The sequence below is a fragment of the Nelumbo nucifera genome, chromosome 3, assembly GCF_055504915.1.
Source record: "Nelumbo nucifera cultivar China Antique chromosome 3, China Antique-T2T, whole genome shotgun sequence".
NCBI classification, from domain to species: Eukaryota; Viridiplantae; Streptophyta; class Magnoliopsida; order Proteales; family Nelumbonaceae; genus Nelumbo; species Nelumbo nucifera.
The window spans coordinates 110,132,930-110,157,330 of record NC_142651.1 but is presented as its reverse complement, the minus strand read 5'-3'; the positions used below and the strand labels follow the sequence as shown (position 1 = coordinate 110,157,330).

Here is a 24,401-nt window from a genome sequence, read left to right as displayed (position 1 = left end):
ATGCTATCTTGTTTTTTCTTGGATTTAAGTAGGGGTTATTTGGTATTTTGAGCTTTTTTAACCCTATTAGGCTCTGTTTCATTGGTCCAAGTGTTCTAATGAGTTAAGAATGGGTCTGACATCAGCCATCACCCTTTTGAGGCTTCTGAATGGAATAGATGATATCGCAATTTAATCTGGTGTGTCGAAATGGTATTTTCCAGTTTAACGGTCAAACAGATGAATTAGGATGTGGAATTTGATGCATTGGGGTTTTTCGAGTCTCTGAACACAGTGGTGATGTCTGATTGGTCAAATAGGGTCTGGATGATTGAGATTTATGGCTAACAATTTTGGATCAACGAGATCTACTGAAATAGAATCTTTGTTTGATGAAGAGTCAAACAGGGGAATTTTGGGGTGATATTTGGTGGGTTGGCACTTTTGAATGTCCTGAATCTAATGGAAGTGATAAATCTTTGATGAGAGGTGTAGATTGGTTGTTTTAGTTTAGATCATAGTCTTAGCTTATGGTTTTTCAATCAACGAGAGGATACAAAATGGAATCTTACTTTTTCAATGGTCAAATGAAAGTGTTTGGTCATGAAAGTTGACGTGTTGAGGTTTTTTGGGTCTCCGAATACAATGGTAAGTTCTGATTGGTCATATGAAGACGAGATGATGGATGGTAAGCTCTAATTAATGAGATTTGCTAAAATAGGATCTAGGCTTGATAGGGGTCAAACGAGGGAATTTTGAGCTACTATTTGGTAGGTGGGAATTGGTTAGAGTGAGGGGTCAAGTGGATGATTCTGATCAAAGAAAGATAAGGTCGATCTTGGTCAAGTGGATGATTCTCTCCTAAATTCTCTCCAATTCTTATTTATCTTCTCCCCCACTTTTTATCTACGTCTATCTAAAGAAAGTTTGAATTAAAAAACTTAAGAATTTATTTGAATATTCTAACAAAGTTATATAATAACTTTAAAATATTTATTAAAAAGACAAAAAAATAATTATAATCAATTTAATAATACTCATATTATTAATAATTATATATTTTTACAAAATTCATTACAAAACTAAGTACAAACAATATAGATTATGATTTTTTGGATTATTCAATAAAAATTTTATTCAAATAATAAAAATCTAACATTAAAAATAAAATATTATTTAAATATTTCAATAAATAAATATCTTAAAAAGTAAAATATTAAAATTAATATTTTAAATAGTTACTGAATAACTTTCAATTATAATAAATAGATTAAGATTTTAAATATTTAAATAAAAAAATATTTAACATATCTAGATTTTAAATAGTTAAAATAACAAAATTATGTATTAATAGTACTATAATTTTATGGATTATTAAATTCAACAAGTAATTAATATTTTAAAACTTAAATTATGATATTACTTTAATAAATAAATAATATTGTAAATAACCAATTTCATCTATACAAATTAAAAACTCTAGAAAATAACTTTAAAAAATATTGTTTATTATAATAATTTAAAAAACTTAATCTTTATTTATTATATATTTATCTATACTAAAATTAATATTTATTATATTGTAGTAATTATTTATCGTTTTTTGTGATAAATACATTTTTAGTAATTATGTATAAATCTATTTTGTTTTGTTATTTAATAGAAAATTTTCAATAATGATTGGAGTTTAAACTACTGTTACTTCTCTTTTTAAGTTAAATTTATTTTGTATTTTTGCTATAAATTTTTAATAATTATTGGAGATTAAATAATTATTCACGAGTTGGTTTGGTTCAGTTGTAGGTTGTTTGGCCAACCAAATTGACCTAGTCAGGTTGGCAGATTGGTCACTCAGGTTATATCGGTTTTGGTCAATTTCCGGTTTGGTTGGTCGGTTCAAAGATTTAAAATTAAGTTTAAATTTAGAAAATTACAATGGCATTATTAAAAAAATAAATTTAAAAATTAAATTTATGATATAAACTATTTTAGCCTAAAAAATATTGGAATTTTCCTACTTTCCCATATTAAAAAGCACATTTAAAATATAAAATATTAATACATATCTATGGTGGGGTCGTTCAATTTTAGTCAGTTACAAATGGCCAAATCAAAACTGATCCAACCCAGTCGGGTTGGGAAATTGTTGAACCAAAGCCTATTGGAAATATTAGAAATTAGGTTGGTCAATTTCATTAATTTGATTCTAAATGGCAATGGAGCGGGGTGGGGACGAGGAGCCTCTCCCCATCCCCGTCCCCATGAAAATCCCATCAACGTCCTCATCCCTATCCCCGCTAATAGGGACAAAGTTATCCCCGTCCCCGTCTCCAAGGGAATCCCCACTCCCCGTGATTCAAATTCCAACCATTAGTGGGGATCCCATGGGGCCGGGATCGAGGTCCATGTGGCATAGGGAGTGCTCTCCCAATCCCCACCAACATCGGTGAAAATTTCCCCATCTCCATCCTTGTGGGGGGAAAATCATCCCCATCCCTACCCCATTCAAGGCAAATCCCCTTGGGGATCAGGGAAATAGGGAAAATTGCCATCCTTAAGTTTTATAAACAACCCAATCTAAAATTAATTGTTGTTAATTTTTATTGCAAAGAAATATTAAAAGTAGTATATTAAATAAAGATGATTATTAATCTATCTATCTATCTATCTATATATATGTATATAGCAATACAGTCCATGTCACCATGCCTCTCCTTGCTCCAAACCCCTTTCCTAATTTCCTATTTTTTTTTAATTCCACATAATTACCCATACCAATAAGGAAATAATATAGGTTTAACTATTTCTAACAAACATAAAGAAAGAGGGATTATCTTTTCTAATGTTAAGCTAAGTGGCGCCACTTCCCCCACTTTCTCCTAAATTGTCTCTAATTCCTATTTATCTCCTAAATTATTTCTAACTCCTATTTACCTATAATTTAGTAGAGATTGAAAGGTTATCTCCTAAACTATCACTAATTTCTAACTCCTATTTACCTATATAACAAAATTATATACTAATTAAAATATTTATTCAAAACACGAAAATTAATTATAATAGATTTAATAATATTCATATTATTGATAATTCTATATTTTTACAAAAATTCATCGTGAAATTATGTAGTAACGATATAAATTATAATTTTATGAATTATTCTATTTAAATGCTATTCAAATAAAAAAGTTAACATTAAAAAATAAAACATTATGTAAATATTTCAAGAACTAAATATGTTAAATAATAAAACATTAAAAATAGCAAAACAATTAAATAAAAAATACTTAATTTTACATAATAACATTATGGGTAAATCTCTTAAATTACCCTAGTATTCACGAAATTGACAAATTGTACCCTTACTCTGTTTACATATTGTCTTTAAGTACCTTAAGTTTTCTAACAATTGACACGCTGATAAATACCAACGAAAAAATAAAATATCGAATTTGCCCTTCACTATTCATTAAATTTTCAAGCTAAAACCCAACGGATGAAAAACGTAGCTGGGGCTGGTATACTATGGATGGGTTGGTCAGGTTTCAATGGTGGTGTCCCTTACGCAGCGAATATCGTGGCTTCGGTTCTAATCTGGCTTTGCTACAGGGATTCAGTCCGCTGTCTTTCAGCCCCCAACTGCAACAACAAGCACTGTATTATGGTTGGCCCTTCCAGGCACGCCTTCAACGGAAGAAAGAGTGTCAAATGAACATTGGGGACCATATCCACCACTCGATAGAGCAACGGCGGTAGAAGGAGCAGGAGACAAGTAAAAAATGGGGGCCTCCATAGTTTTTTGGCGCTTGGCCAACTAGTGGTCCCTCAGCCATTGGGGGAATTCCCAAACGGTCCTCTTCATCTTTGGGTGCAGAGGTTACCTCCCCTTGATAAAGAAAAGCTGCGAACATCTCCTATGAATTACACTACAGAGAGTGGCACCTTGGAGGTGCTTCAACTCCACAGACATTTTTGGAGCTGCCCAGGAGGCGTAGAATTCCATATGTATGAAAGATATCAGGTCACCTCTGCATCAGAAAGCAACAGAATCAACACCTTCTACCGCTGCATCAGGGCAAACTCCGACAGAAAGCACTCTTCCATCTATCGGATGAAAGGTAGATAACGGATTCCTATCTCCTTCGTTCAAAAGGCGATTTGGAGCGAGTGCAAAGGATCGATCTGAAGAAATGGGAGTCCAAGTGGGTGCGTCGAATCTTCCAATCCATCTATTCATTAAGGCTATCCGCTAACAAGCTCTATTCCATCCCCATTTGTCTGTCTATCGAAGGGCTGGGGCTAGCCGCTCCTAAGAGGCGTAGAATCTGCAATTGGATTGAATCGTTCTATTGGAACTCCAATGGAATCAACACCTTCTACCGCTACTGCTCTATCGAGTGATGGATATGATCCCCAATGTTCATTAGACACTCTGTCTTCCGTTGAAGGCGTGCCTGGAAGGGACCAACCATCATACTGTGCTTGTTGTTGTTGTTCGGAGCTGAAATACAGCAAATTGAATCCCTATAGCAAACCCAGATTAGAACCGCTGAACTCCTCGACGACGTTGCGTAAGGGGCGCCACCAGTTTCTTGGGTGAGAACAAAAGGGCTGATATAGCCGAACTCCCTGTTCGGAAGTTGCAGTGGCCGCTGTCGCATGGGACGACGATACCAAAATCGTCGCCACCGCTGCAACTTCTAACAGCGGTGGCGAACAATAAGAGGTATTTTAGGAAATTTAAAATAATCACTACTTACATGATCTGAACGGAGTGTGATGGGGGAGGTTTTAGACAGTTATCAAAACAGTTAAGTGTACGATTTCTCAATTTTGTGAAAAGTAAGGGTAGCTTAAGAGATTTATTCTAACATTAAAATAAATAAATTTCAAATAATCAAAATTTTTAAATATTTTACATGCTATTTAAATATTTAAATAATGAAATATTTAACATGATTAAGTTTTAAATAGTTAAAATAACGAAATTATGTAATAAATTTTAGAAATTTTTTAAAAGTAGAAAAATAATTATAATAGATTTTATAATATTTATATTAATAATAATTTAATATTTTATAAATTAATAACGAATTATGTAATAATATTACTAATTACAATTTTATGAATTATTAAATTCAATAAATAATTAATATTTTAAAATTTTAAATAATAATATTATTCAAATAACTAAATAATATAGTAAATAATTAATTTTACTTATATCAATTAATAATTATAGAAAATAACCTTCAAAAAAATTAATATTTTATAGTAATAACTTTACAATAATAGTGTATATTGATTATATATTTATATATACTAAAATTAATATTTATTTTATTTTCAATAATTATTTATAAATTTATTTTGTTTTGTTATTTAATAGAAAATTGTCTATTGGAGATTAAACAAATATTATTTAACTTTTGAAATTTAATCTATCATAGTTATTATATTTTTTTTATAAATTTATTTTAGTATTTATATATTTTTTATAATTTATAGATTAATATTTATTATAGATTAAACTATTATTTGAGATTACGCTATTTATTGACTAATTTAATATTTTCAATATTTATTGTATTTTTATTAGATATCTATTATATTTTCATTATAATTTTATTTTCAATGATTGTGTACTTTTGCTATAATTTTTCAATAATTATTAGAAATTAGACTATTAATTTATTTTAAATTAGGAGCATTCAAGGATTAGTTCAATTCAATTGCGGGCTGTTTTACCAACCAATTTGACTTGGTCAAGTTGGGAGTTTATCACCCAAAACTGATTAACCATTAGTGAAAACCTACCAACTCGGGTTGTATTGGTTTGGGTTTATTTTTTATTTGGTTTATTTGTTCAAAAGATTTAAACATAAAAATTAAATTTAAATTTATTAAATAATAGTGATATTATTAAAAAAATTAAATTTATGCTATAAAATATTTTAGACTAAGAAATATGAGAATTTTCTCACTTTCCCTTATTAAAAAATTAAATATAAAACATAAAATATATATATATATATATTTATTTATGATCGGGTTGAGGAGTGAATACTTACACGTCAGTGTTCCATACTATAAAGTATAGGCCCGCGCCTCACCTATATGGAACACTGGTGTATTAACTTTTTTATTGGTCTCATAGATCACTAATTCACTATGCACGATTTTACGGAGTTAACATCTCTGCCCCACAACGCTCCATAGCACATCCCCATCGTATATTGAGAACATCTCCTAATAATAGTACCAAAACCGATCATGTCATTATCAGGAGATGTTCCCAATACACGTGGGGTTGTGCTGTGGGACATTGTGGGGTGGAGATGTGATCTCGATTTTGCGTGGGACATTATCAGGAGATGTTCACAACCATCTACGCTCAGCACTTCAACGGTGAATTAGTTCAAGGGTGATCATTTTTCGCTCGACCCAGCTCATAAATTTCTAGGGTTGGGCCTAATTTCGTCTTCAGGTCCAATTAGTATATTTATATATAATAATATTAAATAAAGGGGCATTTTTTTTTAAATACTTTTATGATTTAGAAAATTGATTAGCTGTACGGATTCTTAAGTTTTTTGATAATTGACTAGCTATACCCTTGATGTAAACGTCTGTGTTGCATCACAATCTGTGCACATGTGAACCAGGTAACGTTTAATTTTTATAAAACTCAATATTATCCTTTTATTGGCAACGGTTAAACCCAATATTACCAAGTTTTCCGCCAGTGCCCTTTGACAATGTAGAAATATACAGGTGTCTTCTCAGCTACCACAAGGAGAACCAAGAGCCGAAGGGCCCCAAGGTGCCTCTTCCAGCAGCTCCACCACTAGTGGTGCAGTTGTAACCAACTATATCATCTTTGATGGTCCCTTTTGTCTATCTCATAACAACAGTTATGCCCAACTGTTACCATTGCCACAGGACAGGGGCCACCTGTTGTAGTTAAGCTGAACAACTAAAATCAATGTAATAAATTAATTTATTAACTATTATTAAAGGGAAAAGCGAGTGTTTTCAAAATCGGACCGGACTTGATGATCGCATTGGAAAAATTGAGAATCGATCACTTAACCGGTTTGGTTTTATCTCCAAAATCTTTTTTTGGTCAAAACCATTGATTAGATCAATGAACCGCTGACCCAGACAATTGAATCATCGATCTATCGACTTAGACAACAGCTTTTTTGGCTTTTTTTTGGGGGGGGGAAATTGTCTAAAACTCACCATACATTTTCCACATTTCTCTTAAACTCACTACAACTTTTTAAAATGTCTAAAACTCACCATGTCACTAACTCGACGTTAAACAGACTAACGGGTGTTAATATATTACTATTTTAATCTTCATAGATAAATATAAAATATATGCATATATATATATATATATATATATTAATATTTAGACATGAGAAAAGGAAAAAGTTCAAACAATATTTTCAAATATAAAATACATAAAGACATAGAAATTACAAAAATATAAAAAATTATAAAAATTGCAAACAAAATAAAAAATTATTTTCAAATTATAGAAACTATAGAAATTGAAAAACAAAATCATAAAATAAAAATTGTAGAAAAAACATAAAAAATTATAGAAAAACACAGAAATCGCAAGTAAACAACAAAAAATACAGGAAAATTTATAGATTGTAGAAAATAGAAAAATGTAAAAAAAACAGGAATTATAAAAAACATTGGAAATTATAACAAAACACTAAAAATGCAAAAAAAAAAATGAAAACTGAAAAAGACAAAAAAAATCTCGAATAAATGCACCATTTTCCTCTAACTCGCCATTTAAGAGTAATTTGATCATGAAAATTGTTATTTATGCGGACGTAAACACCTCTGATGGAGAGTGATTTGGCACGACCTAGTAAGTAGAGGTCACGTGGATGTGATCAGCCAGTAAGATGACAACTCAACAAGGAAGCCTCGTTAGCAGCTCAGGAGCTCGAGAGCTTGAGCACCTCGATGTAAGATCATCTTAGCATAAAGGCACCTTGGCCCCTAATTTAGTTCGGGGCCAAAGCACCTCGATGTTTTGCATATTGATCTAACTCGCCATGCGAGTACGTCTAAGCAATTCTCGAGCTAGGTGCTTCTAGATCGCACACCATCAACCTCTATTAAAAAGCATTAATGGGCACTAACAGAGGTGAGCTTTGGAAAATAAAAACATAATGACATTGTGAGTTTTAGACATTTTGAGAAATTATGGTGAGTTTAAGAGAATGCTGAAACTCATGATGAATTTTTGACAATTTCTCTTAGGACCAGACGAACAGACCATTCAACCTGAGAACCGAACCCCATAACGATTGTCCAATCCGATTTTAAAAACGTTGGGAAAAACAGACCTGTGTCATCTAACGATTTTAAAAAATAGAAATGAGCTAAAGTCACGGAGATAAGGAAACAAGTGAACTCCAGTATTAGTAACCATTTCAAAGCTAAAGCATATTAATTCGAGGGTGGCGATGGAGCTACTGGAGTAACCGGAGAGATAGAATTCGAGGGTGACGGCGCTCCTGGTAGAATCGATGGCGTCAGCGGCTGAGATGTGGGAGACAGAGCCGCTACAGGAGGAGACAACGTTGATGGATGTTGGTCAAACTAGGTAAATCAGTCTGTAGTAAATTTCACCGAGAAGAAACAACGCTTGATTCTTGACAGGTGGTGTTTATTTTTTCCGACAATGAGCATCAGAAAAACCTGACGATTTATAACCGCGATTCTTGTTTTAAGTTTAAACAAACTCTATTTCTCTTATGCGTCCGAAGTAATATTACTTTAGAAACTAAAAATAAGAAGTTAATAGAGAATTAGGATCTAAGACAAGGGCCGCTAATTTTCACCGTAAATTTTAAAAGAAACCGAAGAGATGACTTTCAAGGGTGTGGGGCAATAGGTTTGGTGCTTGCATTTCTGTTAACGGTTATTCAAATGATGTAGGTTTATTCAAATATTACATTTTGAAAATTTAAAGAAAGATGGGTAAAATTTAAATGTTGGTGCTTGCATTTAATCAATTGTTTAAGGATAGTTTAAGTCAATTTCTAAACAGTAGGGATGAATAAGTCAATTTCTTAAAACTCGGGAATACTTTTAAGAAATTTGCCCTAGGAACAATTGTGATGCCAATTAATTGGCTATAAGTTTTTTGGGTATGCTGTCTTTCTGGTATTATAGTCAAAATTTATATATAATATCATGTAATAGTAATATATTTAACTTCATATATGGACTGATTGGATGGACCAACAAGACATATTGAATTGTGCCAGTCCAAACTTAATGGTCCAAACTGAAAATTGGATTGGATTACACCCAATCCACCCTTAATGGATTTATATTTGATTGAGTCAAATTGAACCAATATTCAGGGTGAATTGAGTCAAATTGACCCAATCCACCCTTAATGAATTTATATTGGATTTGATGGACCAACAAGACATCTGTTGTACGACTATGATACTGGGAAGCCATGATATGGAAAAAAACCTACAACCAATCAATCAATATCGTAAAAGAGGTGACCAATCAGATTGTATTTATTAAAATTCTGGAGGGTGCTTTGATCGGTGAAAGCCCTTCCACTATCATAGAATTTCCCTTGAAATTATATCTAGCATTTTCAATGAAATCAATCATGTGCAACGGCAGATTTTGTGATTTTGAAGGGATTTGAGATGAAAATGTATTTCATCTTTTGTAGCCTATCTCAGTCAGACCGGTGTGTGACTGATATATGCAGTCATAACTTACTGAAGAATAACAAAATCTGTAATACATTCTATTTGTTTACTAAAAAACAAAACATATATATATATATATATATATATATATAAAAATAGATAGATATAGATATATACTTTTATTTTTAGTTTTTGATAATTTATTAATTTATTAAAAATTAAATCGGATCAAATCAGGTATGGATATTCAACACCCTTATCAGATTCGAATCCAGTCCGATCTATTTGCATCCCTAAAAATCATAAAATCAAGGCCTCCCATGCATTGATGTAGCCCCACCTTATATCACTTCATCCAATTCAAATTGGGTCCACATCAATATATCAAAGGCCGGGGCCATGCTTTACGGTTTTAGCCCAAGGCTACTCCAATGGGCTTACCTGATTTTTGAGCGTCAAGACATATTGCTATATTAATTTGCTACATTAATAACGAAAAATTAAATGTAAGGGCAGCAAAATATAAATGGTCCTCCATTTGGTATGAAGGTGGAAGCTTCTATATGCGGAAAAATTGACCATGGTTTTTAAAACCGAACCGGTTAGGGGTCCGGTTGCCGGTTCAAGCGGTCCAATCGTTCGACTCAAACGGCTGGCCTGTTCTGACAAAAAATTTAAAAAAATAGAAAACGGTCAAAACCGTTCGAACAGTTAACTGGCCGGTTCAACGGTTTGTTGACCAAAATCAATGGTTTTGGGGGAAAATGAAGTCGGTCAGGTAACCGGTTCTTGGTTTTCCCGGTCCGGTCCGGTTTTGAAAACCATGAAATTGACTGTCTAAATTGGACAGCCTCAGCTGTGAACAGGGCTCTCCTGACATGACACGTTAGTTCATGTGTCAAATGCATAGTTGGGTGAGATAAGGATTTGGTCCTCAGAAAATTCTGTTTATACCATTCTCACAGCCTTTTTCAGTCGTGTATTAGAAACATCTTCCCATGATAAAAGGATACAAGTATAAAGATATTTCCAATGCACGGCTGAAAGAACGGTGTAAACCAAATTTTGTAAGGACTGAATCTGCCCTCATTGGGTGAACCAACAGCCCATGCTGAGGCTGTCAAACCAGAACAGCCAAGTTGAAGTGGCAGTCGCTTTTGTTTGAAAACAAAACCATACACATTGGTTAACACTCCTTTAACTTGAAATGGATAGAGACGATGAAGACAAAGCAAGAAAAACAGTTTAATTTAACCAAGTCAGCAGTTATTGGATGGCCCCTAAAATAAACCATCAGCTTGCTTGTATGCTGATGCTGTCGACTCGTCCACTAGCATGGCTGTGGTGGTCCAGGTCAAGCAAGCAGTAATGGTGGTTCACAAGTATCCACCACCACTAGGTTGTGGCTATCCCAAGCCACAAGACCAAATGGTGGTGGTAATTAAAAGACCGAGAGAGAGAGATAGGGAAGACGAGTCAAAGTCAGACTGGTCAGTCTTTCATCTTGATCTGTTTGAACTGGTTTTAATTTGAGAGAGAGATGTAATGAAAAAGATTTTGATTGTTCCGACCAGGGGTGGAGCAGGGGGACCCAGGGGAGCCATGCCCCCCATGGTTCAGAAACTCTTCTTAGGCTATGTTTGGTTTGAAGGAAAATGTGAGGAAAAGAAAGGAAAGGTAGGGAAGTCCATACAAGGTTTGTAAAAGTTTTCCTGCATTTCCTTTTCTTTTCCTACTTTTTTCCTTCAAACCAAACACAGCCTCAATTCCTATGTAAATTTTTCCCTCCTCCCCCCCCTGGGTCCATTCATACTTCATTTAAGTTTTGGCCCCTTCTATAAAAATTATGGTCCCGACTTTGTAATAATCAGAATTGGAATGGGAATCAGAATCAAAATCCATCTGTCTGTTTGATTGAGACGGTAATCTGGATCAGTTGCAATGAATTATCATTGGATAGGGGAGGAAATGGCCATTCCATCAAATGGAAGAATGCCATTTCACAGAAATGAAACTGGGATTCCAATTCCACCCAACCGGAACTGGAATTGGAATTGTCAGAATGATCAATTCCTATTCCAATTCCAGACCCCTATTCCTATGAACCAAACAGATCCTTGATTAATATGTAATTGCAATCCCATTGACCCAGTAGTAGTCGACAGCTTTACCAGTGGAATCTTCATATGGTTTCTCTCCACAGAAGAGCCAATACCACAGCATATATCTGGCCTTTTGAATCCAATTGTTCAGGATTCAAACCACAAAGCCTTCTGCACCGACCGTTTTTCACTGGAATACCCCACCCAGACCACTAGCCTTTCAGGCTTTCAGATAAAAGAATTTAATACGCCAGCTGTATATATATCGCTCAATTGCATTCATACATTGTTAGCAGAGCTGGCTAGATTTTCAGTCCAGACATGGCAAGGCATTAATTTCCTAGTTGTGAAAATGGAGTATCTTCATTTACCTGCTAAACTATGATCGAGAGAAACAATGAACAACAAGGCTGCCAACTCAACCACATGTATATGAGAATCTAACAGCCCAATTTCCTTAAATAGATGACAATGTAAACCTTTACATTCTTGAATAAAGTAGTGGAAAACCACAGAACAAATATGTTAGATGCTTGAGCTGGGATACAGAATCATGGCAGTGGTTCTTGAGAATCTCCCAGGCGAGACAAATGAAGGTATGCATCCGTCCCTGTAAGAATACATTTAAACTTCATTCAAGAATCAACTGGCTTCATGTTTAAGCTTCAAAAATAACAGGTAATAACAAGTTACTCAAAGATACCATAAGGAGCTTCTAATGATCGTCAACGACAAGAACTATATACAAGTTAGATCAAATGTAAGAAGGCATAGGTGATAGATATTGCATAACGTTCACAAAGTACATGTTGGGACGAGAGTAAATTGAAGATATCATGGGAACTCGTATTTTTAGAAATGCGAATCAAGCTAAAGTTAGTTGGATGGGATCTAAGAATGGGAATTTTTTTGGTCAAAACTTTCATAGTTTGATGCAGAAGGGTGAAAGCGAGGTCTCAGGTATTGTCATGCCCAGCTTGTCCAAACTCCAAAGCTATCTGAAAGTTGTAAATACCTCCCAGATTCAGCCTGTACCTGTGGAGGGTGTGTAGAGGGTTTGTAAAAAATACCTCCCAGATTTACTTGTTCTGTTTTTGTCCTTCTACAAAAGCTGCTTTATTTGCAGGTTCTATGGGTTTGCAAGTGGACTAGATAAATAATAATTCAAATATGTTGGACATTATATCCATTTTGTTGAATTCTGTTCAGTGTATCTCTGTTAGACAATAAATTCTTAAATGGTTGGCCTGTGTATTTTATTTATGTTTGGGATGCTAGAAACTTAGCAGACTTTTATGGGAAAAGGAAGACTCTGGACTGGGTAATGCAGCATCCTCGAATATCTTTAAGACCTCTGTTGGAAATACACAGTTGAATGAAGGATTAATGACTTCTGGTAAAAAATAACCCACAGAATTCTGTTGTTTGGTGTCCTTCTCCGGTTGGGTTTGTTAAAATCAATTGTGATGGTGGTATAATTTCACAATATAAAGCTTCTTAAGGGGTTGTTGCTCGAAATGATAGAGGTGTCTTTTGCATGGCTGCAGGTGGCCAATGGGGGTCTTGGAAGCTGAATTTATTGTTATCTTATGTGGAATGAAGTATGCTAGAACTAAAGGATGGAGAAAAATGGTCATTGAATCATATTCACAGCAAGCTATTTATATTCTTAAAGGGGTTTATGGCAATTTTCCTTGGTCTTGTTTCAAGATCTTGGACGAAATTTGTTTATGTAAAAAACTTTTTTGAGCAATTAATATATATATATATATATATATATTTAGAGTCAAAAATATGGACACAGACTTCATTGTTTTTGATGAACCTCAAAATTGGTTAGATGAGGTTCTTTCGTATGATTGTAAATATTTAGTTTCTTTATGTATTAGTTTTATTGAGCCAATAAAAAAATCAAATTTAAGGGTGTGGTATATAGAACAGCACAAATTAATTTTCCACCATGTTAAATGGCAACATGTGAATGTTTTTAGGCAAACAGAATATATGCTTTATCTACTTCCATTAAGAATTCTTTATGCACAACATTTACTGCCTGATATCATACTAATGCCTTGTTAATGATTATGTCACTTTATAGCATTTTATGTTGTTAGAAGACATTTTCATTTTTACTTTAATACGTTAATTCATGTAGCAGAACATTAAGGAGCTAACAAATCCTTCCAGTGACAGTTTCTATATCTGTAGTAAGAAAAGTAATTAAGGACCTACTGATAATACTACTTAGATAAAGCTAACTCAGTTCAATTCAACAAAGCCTTAACCCTAACTATATAGGATTGGCTACATAAATCTTGTATAGCCCTTCCACTCTATCAAGGGCCATATCCATTGTTATGTTGTGCCTTCAAATCATTTATCACTACCTCCATTCATGTCTTCTTTATCTATTGAGAAGACATTACAGCAGAAACTGATGTATGATGATAAGCAAATATTCAGTGTTATCACTTCAGAACAATTTTTATTACATACAACTTAAAACAAGAGATGAATATCTAAATGGATTACTACTAGTTGTAATTTTTCTTAAGATGTTAGACAAAAAATGCTTGCTACTAGCCACTTTAGATAACCAATTTAGTAGTTTTTTCTATCTGGTAAAGGGGAATATTTTTGCATGAAACATCATTCTTGGTGCTAATCCAAGAGTCAATATATCTTAAATTAACCAATCACTGTGTGACAGGTGTTTGTTATAGTTGAAGACCCATACATGCGAGAGTAACTGAGTTACATAAGTGTGGGATCCTGTCATGTGTTGCTTGGTTAGTGTAGGAAGTTTAAGAAAAAAATGTTGAAACTTGCAATTTCCCAATCCAAATAAAAGGGAAAAAAAAATTTTGGACTAACCATATCCTTCCATTGAGATAATTTGCAGATCACCTCCAAAATAACGAGCATAGAGGCGACTTATTGGAAGCCCATATCCATATCCAGCCATTGTCACACCATCGGTTGATACAATATCTGAATGCTCATCCAATGGGTTTTTTGCTGTACTATAAAGATATGTGAATATCTTTGGAAGGCCACTTCTTGGTATCCCACCACCTTCATCTGAGATCTACAATATGAACACAAACAAACTTGTTAAGCATAATTACAAACACATAATTGGTATCCCACCTTTTTCCTCCCCCCCACAAATAAAAAAGAAAAAGAAAAAGAAAAGAAAAACCACCACCACCACCTTCTAGAAAAGGTCATTATCCAATATTTGGGAGGGGTGGAATGGTTGGGCACAGAGTGGCCACTCACAGACTTGAGTTCTTTCTTTCAGGGGGGGGTAGATGGTTGGCTAACCTACAAAAATATTTAATATAGACCAGCAACAACTTGGAGATCTTCCAAATCTTGACATAGAAGAACACCTCTCTCAAGTTAAATTGAAAGTGGATACCTTTATTGTAACATCCTCTATTCCATCAGCAACTATGATTCTAACTGGAGGTGCAACTTTTTCTGAGTTCATAAATTGCTCTTGAACAGCACGCAAAGAATTCTTAACCAACTCAAATACCATAAGATGCAAATGTGTTGGAACATACCTGTTGCAAGGCAAACAAGGGTAAGGGAAAAGCTATAAAAAACAAAGAGAAAAGCTAATTAGTACATTCATGGGAACCAAAGGAAGCTCACATGGGTGACAAAATGAGAGGAAATGGCTAACAATCTTGGCAGTTGTATAGAGGAATGCCAAGTATATGAGTAACGATGGACCTCGTGCAAATTGAGGTTTCTAAAATATCTAGGAGGCGGCCAAAAAGGATATGGGTTGAAGTAGTTAGTAAAGAACCAAGAACTCAGAATTAAGAAAAAAAAAAGGTACTGCTCTTGATAGAAGGATTCCTGTAGCCAGCCCCAAATAGTCAGAATAAGATTTTTTTGAGCTGACTTGAGCTGTATTAAAATCAACCAAATTCATGATATCCATTTGGATGAAGTTAACATTAGTATCAACATGAATGGACAACTATTTTTCCATAACCTATATAGCGCTCCAATTATGCACTTAAAAAACAGCTTTGGATATACAAAAAACAAAATTTATGTAGCCAATCCGAAAAAAAAAAGCATGTACAAAGCTTGGATGATAAAATGATGATTCTGAGGTCCTTCAACCTTTGCAGATTAGGACATAAAAATAGTTGTTTCAAAGGCTTGCCTAGAATTTGTGAATAATATTTCCTAGCTGCTAGAGCAGAGGATCAAATGCCAGAAACTGGTCAAAGGACACTATAGATAGATTAGCTCACACTATAACCCCCCCCCCCCCGAGTCACTTCAAGTACCAATGGAAGCAAGAACTTGTAACTGTTAGGATTATGTAACCAAATAGTAAAGAAACTTGCACAAATTGGTCTCGTTTCAAATATAATATAATCTCTAGCACATTCAGAAAAAAAATGGTCATTCTAGCAATAGAAAATATGAACCTTGACATAGAAATAAAACAATAACAAAACACAATAAAGAGTGTGGCAGTAATATTACTGAAATTTCAGTAATATTTCAGCAAAACCTTACAATACCAAAAAAGAATAAAAAAGTGGAAAACCTTGACCAAATTGAAGGAAAAAACCTTACGGAAATGTAAAACTGGGATCTCCGTATATGTTAACATCAGGTGCACTTCCATACTCTCGTAAACAAATAGCGCGGGCATCCTCACTAGCATTTCGTGCTACCTCCACGGGAGACAGTTTAGTATGTATATAACCTACAACATCAGGTGGTGGATTGGGATCATGCAAAGCCACATGCTGCCCTGAGTTTCACCAAAAGTTGAAGGTTCGATCAGTGCATTTCATGTAAAACATGGTCAGGTAAGTCCCTTGAGAACATCATAAAGATCATTGAAGGGGAAAAAACAAATAGCTACAAACTTGAAAAAATCAGATCCAACTACCTAGGACATAAAAAAGAAAGAGTGAAAACAGAGCTAACCAATAAGCATGCGAATCCCAATTCTTGACATGTAAAAACGATCAAGAAACTGGTGAATCTCATCAAGACCCTCAGGAACAAACTTCACCTTCGGAGTCGAGTCTTTCTTCAGCTGCTGAACACCCAAAGCCATCATTGGAACAACATTATTGTGCCTTACTTTGATCATCTTAATCATTTCTGTGAAAGCCAACTCATCACTTGTATCCTTTATCCCTGGAAAGCACCGCAGATCACGGAAAGAATCCAAATACCAATCTTGTACCTAGATAAGAAATAACACCAAAAAAATACAAGTTCAAAACCTTTCTACTTGGCATTCCTATACCAATTCAAGGATCTAACAAGCAAAATTCAAATATCCAAAGTCAAAACTTGACTAAACATTCCAAAACCAACTCACAATAATCTCCAAGACTTTTAATTTCCGTTTTTTCTATTGAGGGGGAGGGGTGGGATCAGAACCAAAAGAAGAAACAGAGTGAAGCTCTGTAAGAACTAAAATCAATCTGCCTGCACTGTTCAAAACTTATTTACAAAACTAAAGCCAATGAAGAGCAAAACCAATCTACACCTCAATCTGCAGGACGAGTCCAAAAGAAATCAATGAATTAAATGTTGTAAGACGAAAGTTCATGTTGACACAAGAAATCAAAAGTTTTTACAATGCTTATGAAAGAAATAGAAAAATAAATAGTAAAATGCAGATTTAATATGCGTCACCCGAGGAGCACACTCTTAGAAAAAAGATATATGTTAATGAAATCCTTCTTTTTTTGTTCATAATAAAATCCCTTAAGAAAAGCCATACATTAAAAGTTTACACAAAATACTAAAGAAGATGGAGGAGTAAAAACAACCATGCAACCACATCAAGGGGAAAAGGTATTAAATTATTCCTTTTTTCAATTCTGGGGTTCGTTGTTTCCCCCTGTTCCATAAAGCTTTTCTACCTTCTTGTTCTGTAATAAGTTTTCACAAAATGACCCGAAAAAGAAAACAAAATAATATATAATCTACAGAAAAGAATAATCACAGAATTGTTCAAACAACCTAAATTCATTCTCGCAAGCACATCGAAAAATCAAAAATAGAAAGAAAGTTAAGGCAATTCTATAAATCACTCTAGACAACAAACCCCACTTGCACAATCCATGCCAATGGCCATGGAAAGTGAAAACCAAAACCAACTAGCAGAGCCCACGCCAAATATCCGTCAAACAAAATCCCATGTACATGGTCCATGCAAATAGCCATGAAAACCAAACCCATTGCAGAGTCGAGAGTCCACACCAATAGCCAACAGAAAAGCCAAGACCAACACAGAAGAAAAAAAAAAAACAAAGAAACTGAATTTACGCAATCAAACAGAGAAATACCTTCAAAACAGCTGGCTTATTAGACAAACCATAAGGCAAATTCTCAAGCTCAATGGCCCTCCTGGCAATTCTTATAGCAAGCTCCTTGTGAAGGAACTGAGCAGATATGAGCAAATTCTTCTCAGTGGGCTTCGACCCAAACTCCATCATGTATCTCAAGCTCACACCAGTTTGTTTCATACAGCCCCATCTGTGCACCTCTTCGATCAAGGCCTTAGAGAACGACTCGCATAGTTTCTTGGCTGCCATGACTCAAGAACAGTGACCAACAAGTCACAACCAAAAGTCCGCAAGGCAGAGAAGAACGAAACATGCAAACAAGGCAAACAAGGCAAAGCTGACACAGATTTGAGGAGAGAGGGAGAAAAACTGAAATGGTGAGAGAGAGTTATATATGTGGAAGGAGAGAGAATAACTGTAGAGAACTTGGGTTAGATTTTTAACCAGGGTTAGTGGTTAAAGGTGGCTTCTTTTGGTTAAAACTTGAGTGACTCGGGAGTCTGAACTTTGGAGGTTTCTTCTTTTTTTTTTTTTTTTTTTTTTTTTTTGCGTCTGGGTGTGTGTTAAAACTTAAAACGGCCCGGCTGGTTCGGATTCGTTGCCATGAAATGAGATTTCGAGGTCGTCGATCGTCGTTGTCGAACTGTCAAAGAGGGCACACGGTTTTCGTCGGAAACGTAGGGACGGTTTTGGATTTGAACGAGGCTGTAAGAAACAACAAGAACCGTTATTGGACGTCTTATGATCAATCATCTTATCTAATCAAATGCTAACCTATATCACCTGCTCTGAGCAACGACAATATGCAACTCCCGGTTTTCTTCGCCTTACAGACAAAAGACAAAGGTGGGGCCCATGGAAAGATATGTCCTAATCCGACTCTATCATTTTTTTTTCTTGATTAATTGAAAACTAAAATGTCCGACCCTATCCGTAAATCTGTAGTCTGTAGAGGAAGAGTGTGTTTTTCGTGTCATGGGTCAGACCATGTCTGTGGCCAGTTCGGATTTCCTCCACTCAGAATCCTCCTTGCATCCAACTCACAGCGCTATCCAGCCACATAGGAAACATTTCTATATTTTGCATATTTTTATTCTTAGTGCCAATGCATGGCCGTTTCGATCCGAATTCGGATTCAGACCTCACATCTAGGTGAAAGGTGTTCTGAGGCACCCTGTGTGAAAGCACTAATCTGATTTTCAGGTTCACAATATATATATATGTATATATATATTGTGAGGATGACATGACGACCAAATCGGATTTCCTTCAATCCCCATACATTTCATGAATTGAGAACATCTTAAAACATACAAGTATAAAAGCATTCCCAATGTGAAGTTGCTGGCTTGCTGCAACATGGTGTAGGTGGGTGTGAAGAGAAACCAGAGCACTATGACAACAAGTAATGCAAAAAAAGAAAAATCAATATAACTTAATTATGTTTTCACTATTTTTAGTATTTATGTTATTGATTTTATGCTATTCAAATAATAACGTTTCAAAACCTTTTTTGTTGGATGGTTGAAACCCTAAAATATCAGAGGAAATTAATTTAGAAATCAAGGGGAGAGATGGCTAAATATCACGAATAATAATATTCGTTTGATGGCAAAATTGTAAGACAACCAATCAATTATAGAACAAAAGAAACATAGAGTAGAATCGATAATTATATAATGGTACTAAATTGGAATTAGGGGCAAAATCGTCCTTTGAGAAATCATCAACATACAACTACTAGCCTATCGTGGAATTTGTACAAAAGGATATGTCAAGACAACTTTTATTCAATACATTTAAAAAAAAAATAGATAACACTAGAAAAAATGACCATGTAAAAATGTTTTACATGGGAATAGTCCATGTTTTATTTTTATGTTTTTCTAATTAAAAAAATTATAAAATTGAAAATTCTAAGAAGGATAAGGATATAATAGAAGGTAAACCGACATATACAATTACATTCTTTTTTTTTATAAAGAGAAGCAAACTGATATCATTAAAGAAACAAAGTTACCAAATATAGTTAAGGTCTAGCTAAGTCTTACTTAGCTAGGGCTTGAATCCACTCCGGTGGATCTTGTTCAAATAACCTAGACTCAACTAGACCTTTCTTAGCAAGCTCATGGGTTGTAGAATTACAAGATCTATTTACAAAACCAAAAGAGATAGCTAAATCATCAGTCAACAGCTTAATATCTAAACAGAGGAAGTTTGCATCTGAAACTAAATCCAAATTTCCAGTTCTAAGCACTGCACCAAAAGTTGACAGTCTGACTCTAACTTCAATAATTTCCTCATTGTACCTGCTCAAAACCTCTAGACTGTTGAGCACCGCCATTGCTTCAGCTTGAATGGGAGAAGATGCTAAAGATTTGCCAAAAACTGCAGTTATTACTGTGCCGGTCTCATTCCTTAACACTGCGCCAAAGCCTGACTTGCAAGGGCCCACAAAACTCCCATCCACGTTCAGCTTTAGCCTCCCTGGGAGATGGGTCAATATTTTCAAAGATTTTACTATTCCTAGACTTCCAAATATTCCATAATAGCAGAAAAGAGAAACAAATTAAGTCATCTTTCCTTTCTCTATTTGTTAAGCAATTCTCTAACCAGTTGGAAATTCAGCTATTAAAGAACAAAATCTAACCACTTCTCATACCCAAATAACTTAGGTGAGAGCCAAATCATGTAGCTTTTGCATGATCACATTCAAACAGGCAATGCATTACTATTTCAACATGATGGTTACAAATTGGGCATAAATTATCAATTGAGAGGTTTCTTTTGAAGAGGTTTTCATGCACAGCTAGAGCGTTTTGAGAACAATTCTAGATAAAGTTTTTGATTTTTGGGTCAATTTTTGTCTTCCAAATTTCAGACCGCTGGTTCTTTCTTAGAGGATCCGAAGGCCCATTAGTTGTCGTCTTGTTACTAGAAGTTAAAGCATAGTACCCCATTTTCACTGTATAATAACCTTTTGGGTTTAAAGTCCACCTTAACTTATCCTCCCAATTTCCCCTGGCCAGATTTATGCTCAAAATGTTTTTTGCAATTTCCTCTCCAAAATTTTCCTCCACCAATCTTGTATTCCACCCTCTCCCCTCTACTGTCATAAGATCTTTCACCCATACCAGACCTGGATTATTATTCCTAGGCCCTATGATTTTAAAAGCCCTGACCTGAGGTAGCCATGGATCATCTCATATCCTTACTTTTGTACCAGCATTTACTGTCTAGCATGCCCCTTTCTGGATGACCTCTCTTGCCGCAAGAAGGCTTTGCCAACCCCAAAAACTCCTCTTAGGCAAATTATCAATCAAAAAGTTTCTCTGTTTGATGTATTTAGCTTTCATAATCTTAGCACATAGATTGTCCTCTTCGACACATAGTCTCTAAGCTTGTTTTGCAAGCAAAGCTAGGTTGAAACTATATGGATCCCTGAATTCCATCCCACCAGCACATTTGTTTTTGCTAATAACTTCCCAACTAACCCAATGTGTTTTCCTCTACTCCTTTGTCCCCCCCCCATACCAGAATCTAGTTTGGATTCTCTTAAGTTCATTACAAACAATCTTTGGCAAGAGGAAGCAAGACATTGTATAGTTAAGAATTGCACTAGCATTTTGAAAGCAGATTTTTCACCCTTTCAATTAAGAAATTACAGAGATTTTTCTTTGATTTACCAATTTTTGCAGGAAATCCTAAGTAAATGGATGAGGTTTCTATTCTCTTCATTTTTAAAAAATTTGCCAAGAGTTTTTGTAATCTATGGTGTAGATTTTTATTGAAAAAAAAAACCTCATATTTAGAAAAGTTTACCTATTGTCTTGAGGCCTCCTCATAAAATTTGAGAACATCCAGAATACTCTACCCTTCCCCCATTTCTGCTTTAGAAAAATATGTGATCATCTGTAAAAAACAAGTGAGAGACAGTTGGATAATTCTTGGTAATTGAAATACCATTTATCTTCTTTTGGGATGTCATCTCAGTGATTTTTGCTGACAAAGTTTCAGAGCAAAGTATAAATAAATAAGGTGATAGGGGGTCACCTTGTCTCAATCCCCTTTCTGGAACAAACTTTTGACCCGGAATTCCATTGACCAGGATCCTATAAGAAACAGTAGTTACACATTTCATGACCCAATTTACCCATTTTTCACCTAATCCCATCTTTATCATAGTTTTTTCCAAAAAAATTCATTCTACTCTATCATAGGCTTTGCTCATATCAAATTTCAAAGCCATCCAACGAGTCTTACCTTTGGCATTTTTCATGAAGCGTATAATCTCATGAGCTATAAGAATGTTGTCCTAAATGTATCTTCCTGGGGTGAAGGCACTTTGATTTGTTCTGATTATACCTCCTAGAAAAGGTTTAATTCTATTTGCTAGGACTTTTGTTATGATTTTGTAAATGGAATTGCATAGACTGATAGGTCTGAAATGAGCAGCTTCCTTTGGATTTTTTATTTTTGGAATCAGTGCTATGAATGTTTCATTGAACTCCCTAAGCAGAGTTCTTGACTCAAAGAAGGATTTTACAGCCTTGGTTACATCTGCCCCTATTATTCCCTAGTATTTTTTGGAAAAAGAAGTTAGGAAATCCATCCGACCCAAGAGCCTTCCTAGGAGCCATCTGGAAAAGAGCCTCCTTAATTTCCTCACTTGTGACTTCTTTTTCAAGAATAACTCTCTCCTGCTCACTCACCCTAGGATTGACACACCTTAGGAATTCCTCTTGTTGCACTGTATTCAACGAAGTGAAGGTGCTCTTAAAGTGATTTTCTAGCTCTCTTGAAATCTCCTCTTCAGATTGTAACCATTCCCCACTGGTGTTTTTGAGATATGTTATTTTATTTATGTTGCCCCTCCCTTTTGCTATTGAGTGGAAGTATTTAGCATTTCTATCTCCAGCTTGCAACAAGTTCATCCTTGATTTCTGTTGCCACATCATCTCTTCTCTCTTTAACCAAGATTGCAAGTTTGTTTCTATTGCATCTGTCTTGTTATGGTCATAATCTATCCCCACCTTATCCATCACCTTATCCACCTCCTTACTAAGTTGGTCCACCCTTTAAGTCTGTCCTTCAAGGTTCTACACTTAATGCCCAACATCATTTCACTTGGTCCTCTTCTAGTGTTTCCCCAAGTTTCTTCCAGAAACTTTTGGAAGTCTTCATGGTTAGTCCACATTTCCTCAAACTTGAAGCCCCTCTTTCTATAATATCTCATGGTTTCAGTCTCTAGCAGGATGGAAAAATGATCTAATCCTAACGTTATTAGAGTTTTTAACTTACAACTTGTAAATTGGTTCTATCATTGAGAATTACCTACAGCCCTGTCAAGTTTGGCTCTTATTAGTTTAATACCTTCCCTTCTATTAAACTAGGTAAAATCAAGGCCTTCATTTTGAATCACTGCCAGTCCACAATCTTCTAAAAGGCTTCTATACTCTAGGAGTTGGACTTCATTGTACATCTTACCTCTCTCTTTCTCTGAGTTGTGTAGGATAAAATTGAAACCCCCTATACATAACCAAGGGCCTACTACATAGTTTGCCAAGTTACTCCATTTATTAAGGAATCCCTTTCTTAGATTTTTCCTTGGTTCCCCATATACAAAAGTGCAATGCCAGATCAGATTCATCTGAGTGGTAAATTCAACACAGATAAAATTTTTATCTACATACTTGACCTTTCCTACAATATCATTTTTCCAAAATATTGCTAGACCTCCACTAAGACCAGTTACATCAACCCCCCACCCACACCAGTCTGTAATCCACTTTAAAATCTTTTTACAATTTAGGTAAGTAGAGTTTGTTTCCACTAGGAAGATTACATCCACTCCTAATTTTGCCCTAGTCTCTCTAAGAGGGTGAATTGTCAAGGTTGACCCCACACCCTAACAATTCCAGCTTAATATCTTTATTTTCACTTGGGGCCTGTTACGGGACAGATCCCCAAACCACTTATTCCCATCAATTTTCACTTCTTTTTTTACTACTCTCACCCAAGCTCCCCCTCCCCTCCTGATTTATTGAACCTGACTTTCCATTTGAAGGAATGCAGTTCTAACTGATTTTGACTTTCCTTTGCCTTATTGATCTTTCTGTATCTATTTACCAAATGGTTAACAAGGAGCCTATTTTTGGTCTCTTTTACTTTGAGGATTCTTTTTAAGGCCTTAGTGATTCTAGATCATTGAAGACTTTCACCCAACAACTCCCGACCCAATTTTCTTAATT

General features: G+C 34.9%; 1 protein-coding gene across 2 annotated transcripts; it reads right to left on the bottom strand.

Annotated features, from left to right (window-relative positions):
* Window positions 1–12,136: 12,136 nt before the first annotated feature.
* LOC104607140 (pyruvate dehydrogenase (acetyl-transferring) kinase, mitochondrial) lies at window positions 12,137–18,561 on the bottom strand. Of its 2 annotated transcripts, none has more exons than XM_010272676.3 (6): window positions 18,151–18,561; window positions 16,772–17,036; window positions 16,412–16,592; window positions 15,225–15,372; window positions 14,675–14,888; window positions 12,137–12,410 (listed from the first exon to the last, which is right to left on the bottom strand). In XM_010272676.3, exons 1-6 carry the CDS (start codon window positions 18,397–18,399, stop codon window positions 12,352–12,354), a joined length of 1,116 nt encoding a protein of 371 aa, XP_010270978.1. In that variant the 5' UTR covers window positions 18,400–18,561; the 3' UTR covers window positions 12,137–12,351. The 2 variants fall into 2 exon arrangements, with proteins under 2 accessions (XP_010270978.1, XP_088757413.1); XM_088901287.1 differs by having other exon boundaries at window positions 12,232–12,463.
* Window positions 18,562–24,401: the final 5,840 nt, after the last annotated feature.

Bases quoted from the DNA above. Each gene is read 5' to 3' on its own strand.
- LOC104607140 (XM_010272676.3), bottom strand. From the start codon at position 18,399: ATGGCAGCCAAGAAACTATGCGAGTCGTTCTCTAAGGCCTTGATCGAA. The intron at 16,593-16,771 runs GTTAGCTCTGTT...GGTGAAACTCAG, and splicing joins TGGGATTCGCATGCTTATTG to GGCAGCATGTGGCTTTGCAT. The intron at 12,411-14,674 runs GTTAGTCCAAAA...GTATTCTTACAG, and splicing joins TATCTCAATGGAAGGATATG to GGACGGATGCATACCTTCAT.